The 12,500-nt window shown below is 44.1% G+C and overlaps 1 protein-coding gene across 1 annotated transcript in view; it reads left to right on the top strand.

Annotated features, from left to right (window-relative positions):
* Positions 1-12,500, top strand: part of LOC121866860 (voltage-dependent calcium channel subunit alpha-2/delta-3-like) — a 124,317-nt gene that overhangs the window by 3,758 nt on the left and 108,059 nt on the right. Inside the window, exons 2-3 of the mRNA XM_042366595.1 lie at positions 2,396-2,506; positions 9,040-9,277. Coding sequence (XP_042222529.1) covers positions 2,396-2,506; positions 9,040-9,277 — 349 coding nt within the window. The remainder of the gene's footprint in view (positions 1-2,395; positions 2,507-9,039; positions 9,278-12,500) is intronic.

Genomic DNA, 12,500 nt, shown 5'->3' on the forward strand with positions numbered 1-12,500 from the left:
AACACTCGGGACTTGACCTGTTAAGAAATAAGGTTTTGGGTTCCATAATATTCACATAAATTATCTACATCAAAGTGAGTGTTGTTATAGTGTTGTATAAGCCTTCCCTTTGTGGAGAAATTTGGAAGATTTATTCACATACATACACATAATACTGAATAATGGTTGGCCCCCGTGTTCGAGGATGGCCGGCCCGAGGGCCACCTAGGCGTGAAATTGTTTAAGGTGTAGAAGCTGTCGCCCTTTAGCGCCACACCCTGAGTTAACGGCCTGCATGACCCAGTGTTTAAGATGTAGAAGCTGTCGCCAACTGTAACCACACCTGAGTTAACGAGCTGCATGACCCAGTGTTTAAGGTGTAGAAGCTGTCGCCAACACAACAACCACACCCTGAGTTAACGAGCTGCATGACCCAGTGTTGGGTGTAAAGCTGTCGCCAACACAACAACCACCCTGAGTTAACGAGCTGCGTGACCCAGTGTTTAAGGTGTAGAAGCTGTCGCCAACACAACAACCACCCTGAGTTAACAGGCTACTGGCCAGTGTTTAAGGTGTAGAAGCTGTCGCCAACACAACAACCACACCCTGAGTTAACGAGCTGCATGACCCAGTGACAAGGAATAGTCCGAGAAGACCGGACAACTCGCCAACTGCACTGGCTAACCATTACCCCGGAATACGATCCGTAAATCGATTAACAGTCAGGTTCCCAATTACTGCTGGGTAGACAGAGGCAAATGGCGTAAAGAAACTCGCCCATAGTTTCACCCTGTCCGGGGATCGAGCCCGGGTCCGCTCGCTTGCGAGGCGAGCATGCTGACCATTACACCACAGGTCGCCACATACTGTACATAGATACATACATAATCATTAACTTCTGTATACTTGTATGTATGTGTATATGTGTACATGTATGTATATAAAATCACAGTCTCCCAATACCTGACCTAACATGACCTGACCTTTGCTTCACTGACCTGACCTTTACTTCAGACCTAACCTTTGCTTCACTGACCTGACCTTTACTACCCTGACCTGACCTTTACCTCACTGACCTGACCTTCACTTCCCAGACCTGACCTTCACTTTCCTGACCTGACTTTTCCTGACCTCACCTTCATTTCCCTGACCTGACCTTCACTTCACTGACTTGAACTTTACTTCACTGACCTAACCTTTACTTCATTGACCTGACCTTCACTTTCATGACCTGACCTTCACTTTCCTGACCTGACCTTCATTTCCCTGACCTTACCTTCATTTTCTCTTCCTGACTTTTCACTTCCATGACCTGACCTTCACTTCTGACCTGACCTTTCACTTCCCTGACCTGACCTTCATTTCCCTGACCTGACTTTCACTTCCTGACATGACCTTCACTTCCCTGACCTTCACTTCCATGACCTGACCTCTACTTCCCTGACCTGACCTTCATTTCCCTGACCTGACTTTCACTTTCCTGACATGACCTTCACTTCCCTGACCTTCACTTCCATGACCTGACCTCCACTTCCCTGACCTTCATTTCCCATAACCTGACCTTCACTGACCTGATCTGACCTTCACTTCCCTGATCTAACCTTTATTTCCCTGACCTGACCTTCACTTCCCTGACCTGACTTGAGCTGGGATCGTTCACCAGTCACGATTTTCATACAAGCTCATAACAGGTTCACTTCGCCTCACCAACTCTAATATAAACTTGATATAAACTTAATTTAAAAGTGACTCTTTGGATATGTAAAGTTAGAGAGAGAGAGAGAGAGAGAGAGAGAGAGAGAGAGAGAGAGAGAGTTCACTTATCTACTTAAATATGTCAACTTAAAATATATGTTGTGATTTATCTGTTGGGTTAAAATCTCTCAAACTGTTTTTTCTCCATTTTTTTAAATCTGATTTTGTGGATGGAATCAGTCCTAAGGTTTTCATCAATTTTGTTATTCGTCATTCGGAAAGACTGAAAAAAAATGGAAAAAAAAGAAGATAATAGTTAATGTTTTCTTAGGCTCTGCAAGATTACCAGACTCCATTTTCTATACATTTTTCATCTACTAATGTACAGTCCCCTTCACTAGTGCGTTTACAGGGGCTCGTCAGGTTTTGTACAGTGTGGCAGCGTTGTGTTTGTTTACGTTCAACAGAAGGAAACTCACAATAGTAAGAATATTATAGAATCAAAGTAAAACAATATTAAACGCACTAGTGAAGGGGACTGTACCTCACTCCATTTATCTTTAAATTACCCCATTAACAGCATACCAAACCTACCTTCTACACATTTCCCCATCTACTCTGTACAATACTCCGCTGTCTTTCAAATTTATTCCCGTTTACCCTATATAATATGCCGTTTTCTATAGTACCAATTCTCACTTCCGTTTTCTTCTTTTTCCAGAATTTCGCCGAGAACCACGCTAAAATTTTGGAGAACGATGGCCTACAGCTCGTGAAGGAGATGGCGGGAGACGTCACCAACATGATGAAGTTTAAGGTGGAGGCGGTGAAGGTAACGTTGTATACGAGGTTCTCTTATATCCTATCTCTCAGGGACACTCACGCGGTACAACAACTTCTACCCAAAATGATGGCAGCCAAGTTTTAGTCCCGTTGTCAACGTACGATTATTATTTATTTTTTTTTTTTTGAGGGACTAAAGGGTTTGTGTATTCTCCGTATCGTATAAAAGTCTCTCATAGGAAACGACTTATAGAATAATAACAAGAGATTCTCAACGGTTTGCACATACGGTTAATTATACTAAAGTCGATGATTCACGTAACAGATGGAAAGGAATAATTAAACTAAGTCGACAGTATGGCCAAAAAAGACAGTTAATTCATTTTTGTTTTTTATTTCTTAACTTGGAAATGATATTTTATCCTTAAGAAGCACTGAGACTCGGGACCTAGTACGGTATAATGATTATAAACAGATACGACAACTTTCTGTTTCTAGAGACGATATAAACTCAGATACCAAAATAAGATGAAGGATGAAGAGGTACAATAACGTTCAATTTCAACCCCCCGTTACAGGCTTTGTGTATCGTTAGTATTTCTGTCGTTGTAATAAATAAATTCTTCATCCAGTATCTAAAACAACTTAATTCCTTGAGTACGATGACGTCCCACCAAGTACAATATCTAAAATCCCTTGAGTACGATAACTTAACCAAATCAACTACAATACCTAAACCCCTTGAGTACGATACCTTAACCAAATCAACTACAATACCTGAATCCCTTGAGTACGATACCTTAGTTCTATTGAAACTACGATGACATAGAACCTTGAGTACAATAACTGAATCCATTAAAATATCCCCAAATTTACGAAATATTCCCCAGATTTTCATTTCCTCTTAAAACAGTCCATCTAATTATCCCTAAATCCACGAGGAAAAAAAAATCCCTAAATAATAAAGAATCCCAGAATTATCCCTATCCCCCTAAAAACCTCCCCTGCCCCCCCCCCTTCAAAAAAATTCCCCTAGCTTCCATCCCGAAAATGGTGTGGGGGGGGGGGGCTGAAATAATTGGCAGGAAAATAGTGTCGCTCGGATGTCAATTTGGGTGAGAATCATGCGCTCATAAAACTGGGGCGTCGACTCTACCCAATTTCCTCATTCTCTTACCTCATGGGATATTGTGACCAACCGTGCCTATTTCTACCTATTTTTTGAGGGGTAGAGGAGAAGGAGTAGGGGGAGGTAAGGGACGGGTGTTGGAGAGGGAGGAGGGGTGGGAGAGGGATAGAGGAGGATAGGAGGGGAGAATGGGAGGGGAGAGGGAGGGAGGGGAGGGGAGAAGAGAGGAGAGGAGGAGGTGGGGAGGGAGAGCGGGAGAAGGGTGGGTAGGGAGAAGGAAAGGGTGGGGAAGGAGAAGGGGTGGAGAGGGGAGGGTGGGGAGGGAGAAGGGAAGGGTGGGTAGGGAGAAGAGTGGGGAGGGGAGAAGGGGAGGGTGGGGAGGGGGAGGGTGGGGAGGGGGGAGGGTGGGAGGGGAAGGGGGAGGTCTTGTTAGTATCAGAAGGAACTACGCTGTTATCTAAACGACCTCGTTGACGCTGATAGCTCGCTCACGTCTTCCTTCCTTCTCTCTAACTGTCTGTCTCTCTCTTTCATTCTCTCTAGTCTTCCTTTCTTTTCCACTTTCCGTCTCCCCTCATCCACCATTTCTCTCTTTCTCTCTCTTTGTCCATCTTACCTCTCTCTCTCTCTCTCTCTCTCTCTCTCTCTCTCTCTCTCTCTCTTCAGACAGGAATTTTAATGCACTATACTCTACTAGCACCATCGGAGGCACTATACTGACACCATCGAGGCACTATACTGACACCATCGAGGCACTATACTGACACCATCGAGGTACAATACTAACACCATCGACGTACTATACTGACACCAACGAGGCACTATACTGACACCATCGAGGCACTATACTGACACCATCGAGGCACTATACTGACACCATCGAGGCACTATACTGACACCATCGAGGCACTATACTGACACCATCGAGGCACTATACTGGCACCGAGGCACTATACTGACACAAACGAGGGCACTATACTGACAGCAACGAGGCACTATACTGACACCAGCGAGGCACTATACTGACACCAACGAGGCACTATATTGGCCATCGAGGCACTATACTGACAACCATCGGGGGCACTATACTGACACTATCGAGGCACTATACTGACACCAACGAGGCACTATACTGACACCAACGAGGCACTATACCGACACCATCGAGGCACATACTGACACCATCGAGGCACTATACTGACACCATCGAGGCACTATACTGACACTATCAGGCACTATACTGACACCAACGAGGCACTATACTGACACCAACGAGGCACTATACTGACTCAACGAGGCACTATACTGACACCAACGAGGCACTATGCCCGACACCATCGAGGCACTATACTGACACCAACGGGCACTATACTGACACCAACGAGGCACTATACTGACACCATCGAGGAACTATACTGACACCATCGAGGCACTATACTGACACCAACGAGGCACTATACTGACACCAACGAGGCACTCTACTAGCACCATCGAATTTTATAGACACCAACAGGGCACTATACTGACACCATCGAGGAACTATACTGACACCATCGAGGCACTATACTGACACCAACGGGCACTATACTGACACCATCGGACGCTATACTGACACCAACGAGGCACTATACTGACACCATCGAGGCACTATACTGACACCAACGAGGCACTATACTGACACCATCGAGGCACTATAGACCCAACTAGGCACTATACTGACACCATCGAGGCACTATAGACACCAACGAGGCACTATACTGACACCATCGAGGAACTATACTAACAACGAGGGCACTACTGACACCATCGAGGCACTATAGACACCAACGAGGCACTATACTGACACCATCGAGGAACTATACTGACACCAACGGGCACTATACCGACACCATCGAGGCTTTATACCCGACACCAACGAGGCACTATACTGACACCAACGAGGCACTATACTGACACCATCGAGGCACTATACTGACACCATCAGGGCACTATACTGACACCATCAAGGTACTATACTGGCACCATCGAGGCACTATACCGACACCATCGAGACACTATACTGACACCATCGAGGTACTATACTGACACCAACGAGGCACTATACTGGCACCATCGAGGCACTATACTGACACCATCGAGGCACTATACTGGCACTATCGAGGCACTATACAGCACCATCGAGGTACTATACTGGCACCATCGAGGGTATACTATTACCATCGAGGCACTATACTGGCACCATCGAGGCACTATACTGACACCATCGAGGCACTATACTGGCACCATCGAGGCACTATACTGACACCATCGAGGCACTATACTGGCACTATAAGTCTTGGGGATAAACAGTCCCATAACTATTTCAGGAATTCCTAAGTTTGTGGTCTTGACTGATGGAAAGATTCCTCGGGAGGGTGACCTTTTTTTGGTCTCACCTCTGTATCTGTTTGTAGGTCTGTCGGTCTGTCTGTTTGTAGGTCTGTCTGTTTGTAGGTCTGTCTGTTTGTTGGTCTGTCTGTTTGTAGGACTGTCTGTTGTAGGTCTGTCTGTCTGTGTCTGTCTGTTTGTAGGACTGTCTGTTTGTAGGTCTGTCTGTTTGTAGGTCTGTCTGTCTGTTTGTAGGTCTGTCTGTTTGTAGGTCTGTCTGTTTGTAGGTCTGTCTGTTTGTAGGTCTGTCTGTTTGTAGGTCTGTCTGTTTGTAGGTCTGTCTGTTTGTTGGTCTGTCTGTTTGTTGGTCTGTCTGTTTGTAGGTCTGTCTGTTTGTGTCTGTCTGTTTGTGCTCTGCGTTTTTCGTGTGTCTCGTTTGAAGGTCTGTCTGTCTGTAGGTCTGTCTGTTTGTGGTCGTCGTTTGGGCTGTTTGGTTCGTTTGAAGGTCTGTCTGTCTGTGGTCTGTCTGTTTGTTGGCCCTCTGTCTGTAGGTCTGTCTGTTTGTTGGTCTGTCTGTTTGTTGGTCTGTCTGTCTGTAGGTCTGTCTGTCTGTAGGTCTCGTTGTTGGTCTGTCTGTTTGAAAGTCTGTCTGTCTGTAGGCTGTCTGTTTGTGGTCTGTCTGTTTTGGTCTGTCTGTTTGTTGGTCTGTCTGTTTGTAGGTCTGTCTGTTTTAGAGTCTGTCTGTCTGTAGGTCTGTCTGTTTGTAGGTCTGTCTGTTTGTTGGTCTGTCTGTTTGTTGGTCTGTCTGTTTGTAGGTCTGTCTGTTTGTAGGTCTGTCCGTTTGTAGGTCTGTCTGTTTTTGTAGGTCTGTCTGTTTGTAGGTCTGTCTGTTTGTTGGTCTGTCTGTTTGTAGGTCTGTCTGTTTGTTGGTCTGTCTGTTTATGCGTCTGTCTGTTTGTAGGTCTGTCTGTTTGTTGGTCTGTCTGTTTGTAGGTCTGTCTGTTTGTAGGTCTGTCTGTCTGTAGGTCTGTCTGTCTGTAGGTCTGTCTGTCTGTAGGTCTGTCTGTCTGTAGGTCTGTCTGTCTGTAGGTCTGTCTGTTGGGTCTGTCCATCTGTAGGTCTGTCTGTTTGTAGGTCTGTCTGTCTGTAGGTCTGTCTGTTTGTTGGTCTGTCTGTTTGTAGGTCTGTCTGTTTGTAGGTCTGTCTGTTTGTAGGTCTGTCTGTTGTTGGTCTGTCTGTTTGTAGGTCTGTCTGTCTGTAGGTCTGTCTGTCTGTAGGTCTGTCTGTCTGTAGGTCTGTCTGTTTGTAGGTCTGTCTGTCTGTAGGTCTGTCTGTTTGTTGGTCTGTCTGTTGTAGGTCTGTCTGTTTATGTCTGTTTGTAGGTCTGTCTTTGTGCTCAAACACCACCACCCACCACAATCACTACAACAACAACACACCTACAGCCAAACATCCACCAACAACCGCAATCACTAACAACAACTACCATCACAGCCAATCACCAGCCCACAACACCAACAACACCCACTAATTGACATAAAACAAAGGTGTAGTGTACATCAATAATGGTTTGTGTCTGCAAGTGAATAAGCCGCTTGGGTGTAAATCCCTCTCAACACCACTATTTATAGGCAACACGTGGGAGAGGCAAGGCTGTAGCGCCGCCCACCTGAGTGTTCTAACTTTACTCTGGAAGCTCGCTGGGAATGGTCTTGATGGCTGATGAATGAGAGGCCCGCCAGTAGTGGGGTAGTGTGGCTGCACGGTGAGAGTTATGAATGAAAAGTTGTCTTGCGGGGGTCGAGAGTGAGAGAGATTTATTTTTCTTGGTGTGAATTTAGTTATTTGTACACACACATACACATGCACAAGTAAGCACACTCACATGCAAGCACCCATGTACAAATGCACACGCACACACGAACGCAGGAACAAGTGTGTGTGTGTAATTCATAAGACCTGGTACAGTCATCCACAAAAGTCCTGTCGCCTTTTCTCTTCTTGAACAACGAACCCCAGAGAGATTCAGACTTGTGAACCCGAAGCATTTATGGACAGAATAATGCCTCAGTCTACTGCTTCGGGTTCATGAATCTAAATCTCTCGGGGGTTCGTGGTTTCAGGAGGAGAGGCGACAGGACTTTTGTGGGTGAGTGTTCCTCTAGTCAAGGAGGAATGGCATTAAAGGGTTCATCTGGAGTGACTGACCACGTTCAACTTCAAGAGATCGGTGACACTCTTACGAAGCTACGGCCCATAGAGAATCATTTGTGAAAAGTTAGTGAGATAGTCAGGATTGAGCTGTAGTTTGGGGACCATTATGCTTCAAAAGTTAGACACAAAACATGGTATTACGTAGAGATGACAGCCTGAGTTCTTTCCTCATGTTTACAATTCTGGTAGATGATGCATAAGGCTCCATTTTGTACGACCTATGAAAGAAACAGAACCGATATTTGAAGCTTATTTAGTACGACCTCTACTAATATACACGAGGCTATGCGGGGCATTTTTTCAGCACCTTGTAGAATATTACTGCCAGTTTGATATGATAATGTTCGTTTTCTATTCATGCTGGTTGAAGATATGGGTTAAAAATAACATAATTCGAGTAGTGTTAATTAATATACATAGAAAAAATTAAGACATTGAAAAGGCTAATTAATTTGCGCCCGAAAGTTTTAAATCATCTTTATAATTCCTATTGTAGTTATTTATGGGACCGAAAAGTTAAGTTTGCTCAGAATCTTCGTTTAGGTAGTAATCGATTCACAAATTAAGGCTACGTGGCCAAAAAGATGAAACTCAGATAATTAAGTCTCCTCCTCATAGTAATTAGAACAATTAATTATAAAAATTTCAACCCCTCAGGACTATTAGGACAATTAATGAGATTTTGAGCAACATTAATTTTTCGGCCCCCCAAAATTCAAGACTCTCACTCGCTCATTCTTCTCTCTCTATCACACACTCATATCCTCACTCCCTCACACTCCCCCTTCCCTCGCTCACTCACACTCCCTCTTCCCTCCCTCACTCACTCACTCCCTCTCTCCCTCACTCACCCTCGCTTCTCTCCACCACAGCGCATCATGAACGTGGCTGAGGAAGCATCACTGGACAAGGAATACCAACAGGAGGAAGAGGTGGAGTATTACAACGCCAAGAGACTCAACAAATTCTACCCAGCAGACAGCGCCAGGAAGGGAGAGCTGTTGGATGGGTACAAGAAACTCACCCTGCTGGAGAACACACACTTCGATGGCATCCCTGTCAATGAGAACTTCTCCTCCGTCCATGTACCAACTAACGTTTACGACAAGGGTGAGTACATCCTGGGTGTATGAGGGGTGTGTGAGGGGTGTGTGAGAGTGTGTTGGGGTGTATAAGTGTGTATGGCGAATGTATGAGCGTGTATGTGGTGTAATGGTCAGTATGGTCGCCTCGCAAGAGAGCGGACCGGGGTTCGATCCCCGGGCAGGGTGAAACTACGGGCAAGTTTCTTTGCGCCATTTGCCTCTGTCTACCCAGCAGTAATTGGGAACCTGGATGTTAATCGATTTGCGGATCGTATTCCGGGGTAATGGTTAACCCGTGCAGTTGGCGAGTTGTCCGGTCTTCTCAGAATATTCCTTAACATTGGGCCAGGCAACTCGTTAACTCAGAGCGTGGTTGTTGTGTTGGCGACAGCTTCTACACCTTAAACAAATTCACGCCTAAGTGGCCCTTGGGCCGGCCATCCTCGTTACACGAGGCGCAAGCATTATTTATTATGAAGATGGTGGTGTATGAGGGTGTATTTTGTTGTATAAACGCCACAGTGAATGAGTGTGTATGAAGGAGTATTATACTACATACGGATATAAACTAGTATTTTGTGTATGGTATGGGACCACCAACACGAGATGACTTAACTACATGCTGGCCAAGTTGCTATGCAGAACACACACACACACACACACACACACACACACACGACCTCCCTCTAGTGGTCCTCATCTCATAATAATGACTCGGGAAGTTCCTGATTGGTTTCTATTCTCACTTAAATAAGGATAAACTTAAGTTGCAAATGATATCTCAAGTAATGTTAAGTCTATTCTGGCAGCGATACTTTGAGAAAACTTTAACTCCGAGGGCTATTGAGGTGCGCCAATAAGCTCTATGACCACATTTGAAGACCGACTGACTGACTAATTGGTTGACTGACTGATTGACTAACTGACTGAGGGAATTATTCTTCACAGCCTTAATAAGTAAACATTGACGTCATCCAGGTATCAGAGACAAGGTGTAAATATACGATACAATTCTTCACCTTCTTCCTTCACACTACTCCACCTCACCCTCCAGTACTCCACCTCACCCTCCAGTAATCCACCTCACCCTCCAGTACTCCCTCTCACCCTCCAATGCTCCACCTCACCCTCTAATGCTCCACCTCACCCTCCACTGCTCCACCTCACCCTCCAATGCTCCACCTCACCCTCCAATGCTCCACCTCACCCTCCAGTGCTCCACCTCACCCTCCAGTGCTCCACCTCCCCACCCTCAATACTCCACCTCACCCTCCAATTGCTCCACCTCACCTCAATTACTCCACCTCACTCTCCAATACTCCACCTCACCCACAGTACCACCTCACCCACGAGTACCCACCTCACCCTCCAGTACTCCACCTCACCCTCCAGTACTCCACCTCACCCTCCAGTACTCCACCTCACTCTCCAGTACTCCACCTCACCCTCCAGTACTCCACCTCACCCTCCAGCACTCGAGTCATTTTAAATACACATTCTTTAACCTTCACTTAAGCTGTTTATACCTTCGTTAAATTTATAATTCATATTTAACTTAATATCAAGGTTAAGTGAGGTTAAACTTAGCACAAGTGATAATATTTAGCAAACATAATGTAGCAGAGGTTAGGTGAGGTGAGGTGAGGTGAGGTGAGGTGAGGTGAGGTTAGGTTAGGTTAGGTGAGGTGAGGTTAGGTTAGGTTAGGTGAGGTGAGGTGAGGTGAGGTGAGGTTAGGTTAGGTTAGGTGAGGTGAGGTGTTCGAATTTTTCTACGTTGAATTCTCTCACTACAAGACGTCAAACTTTTTCACAATTGGCTAACGATAGAACAATTTATTTCAACACTTAAGAGATCTCCTACCCCCACCCACCCAGACAGGCATCAGCTATCTCTATATCCCCCCTCAGCAGGAAAGGCAAGGAGAAGGTTATAACAGAGAAAAAAAAAACGAAATTGGATTAGTAGAGACAGTCAGACAACGTTGGCATCTAATTACCAACACGACCAACTCATTACCTAAGACCTCCATTCTATTGTGGTGCTTAATTAGGCCATTCACAGAGGCATTATTAAGGCTGCCTGACCACCTGAGCACCAACCAACACACTCCTCTTAAATAGTCACGTTGGAGTAGGTTTTTAATGTGTGACCTGTCTTGACCTGCTCCTCATTGGTTCTTGACCTTTGACCCCCAGTTGTAAATGGTTAGGTGGGGTGAGGTTAGTTTGAGTATATGTCTTCGCTATGTAGTGTAAAGTATATTATTCTAAAGTTTATATTATTATAGATATACACATTTTTTGTATACCTACACTGTCTACGTATATATTAAAACAATATACAATTCTAAGACTTTTTTACAGAATATCTATCTATCTATCCCTGTATCGCTGTATATTTTTGTGTTACGTGTTACTGTTACTTATATCTGGTAAATAAGAAGCACGAGGCGGGTGTACTCAGATCTTAATCCGACAGACAAATGGCTGCATTATATCAGGCAGGCTTGTGGCTCTAACGGAATTTACATTATATTCAACACGAGTCCTTGGAATTCTATTTTTCTGCGTCTGTGTGTCATCATTTGGAACCAAAGTGAGGCAGATTTGTTGGAATAATAATCTATCATCTGATTAATGTGGCAAAAAACGATGGGAAGTATTATTATTATCATTATTATTGTTATTATAGTTATTATTATTATTATTATTATTATTATTATTATTATTATTATTATTATTATCGTTATTATTAATATTGTTATTATCGTTATTGTTATTATTATTATTACATTATTATTATTATTATCCGCTTCAATATATGTGAGTTTACCCTGGGCAGCGCGACGTTTTCTTTGATACACTATGAGTACTCTGACGTAAAGGCCAATTTATTAGTTTTAATTATGTTTATTATGGACAAAGGCTCCACTAAGTGCAATTCTATAACACAATGGAAGTGAAGGTATAAATTCTGGGTTTATTTTGGCGTCCTAAATGAGTTCCTGAGGCCAGAAATGAGTAAATATTGGCTGTACTTACCGAGAGCAGAGTCTTGTAGTGACGCTCTGTTGTTCACACTAACTTGTATCATAATTCACTCAAATTCCTTTTCAACACTCAGGTATCATAAGCGCCTATTGTAAAGTAATTTTCTTTAAGTATCAATAAACGCGTCATTATTTAGACTTTCAATAATGTAGTTTTATGTTCAAAGTCAATTTGTCAAAACACACAACGCACTATAC

Source organism: Homarus americanus, unplaced genomic scaffold, assembly GCF_018991925.1.
Source record: "Homarus americanus isolate GMGI-L3 unplaced genomic scaffold, GMGI_Hamer_2.0 scaffold29851, whole genome shotgun sequence".
Taxonomy (NCBI): domain Eukaryota; kingdom Metazoa; phylum Arthropoda; class Malacostraca; order Decapoda; family Nephropidae; genus Homarus; species Homarus americanus.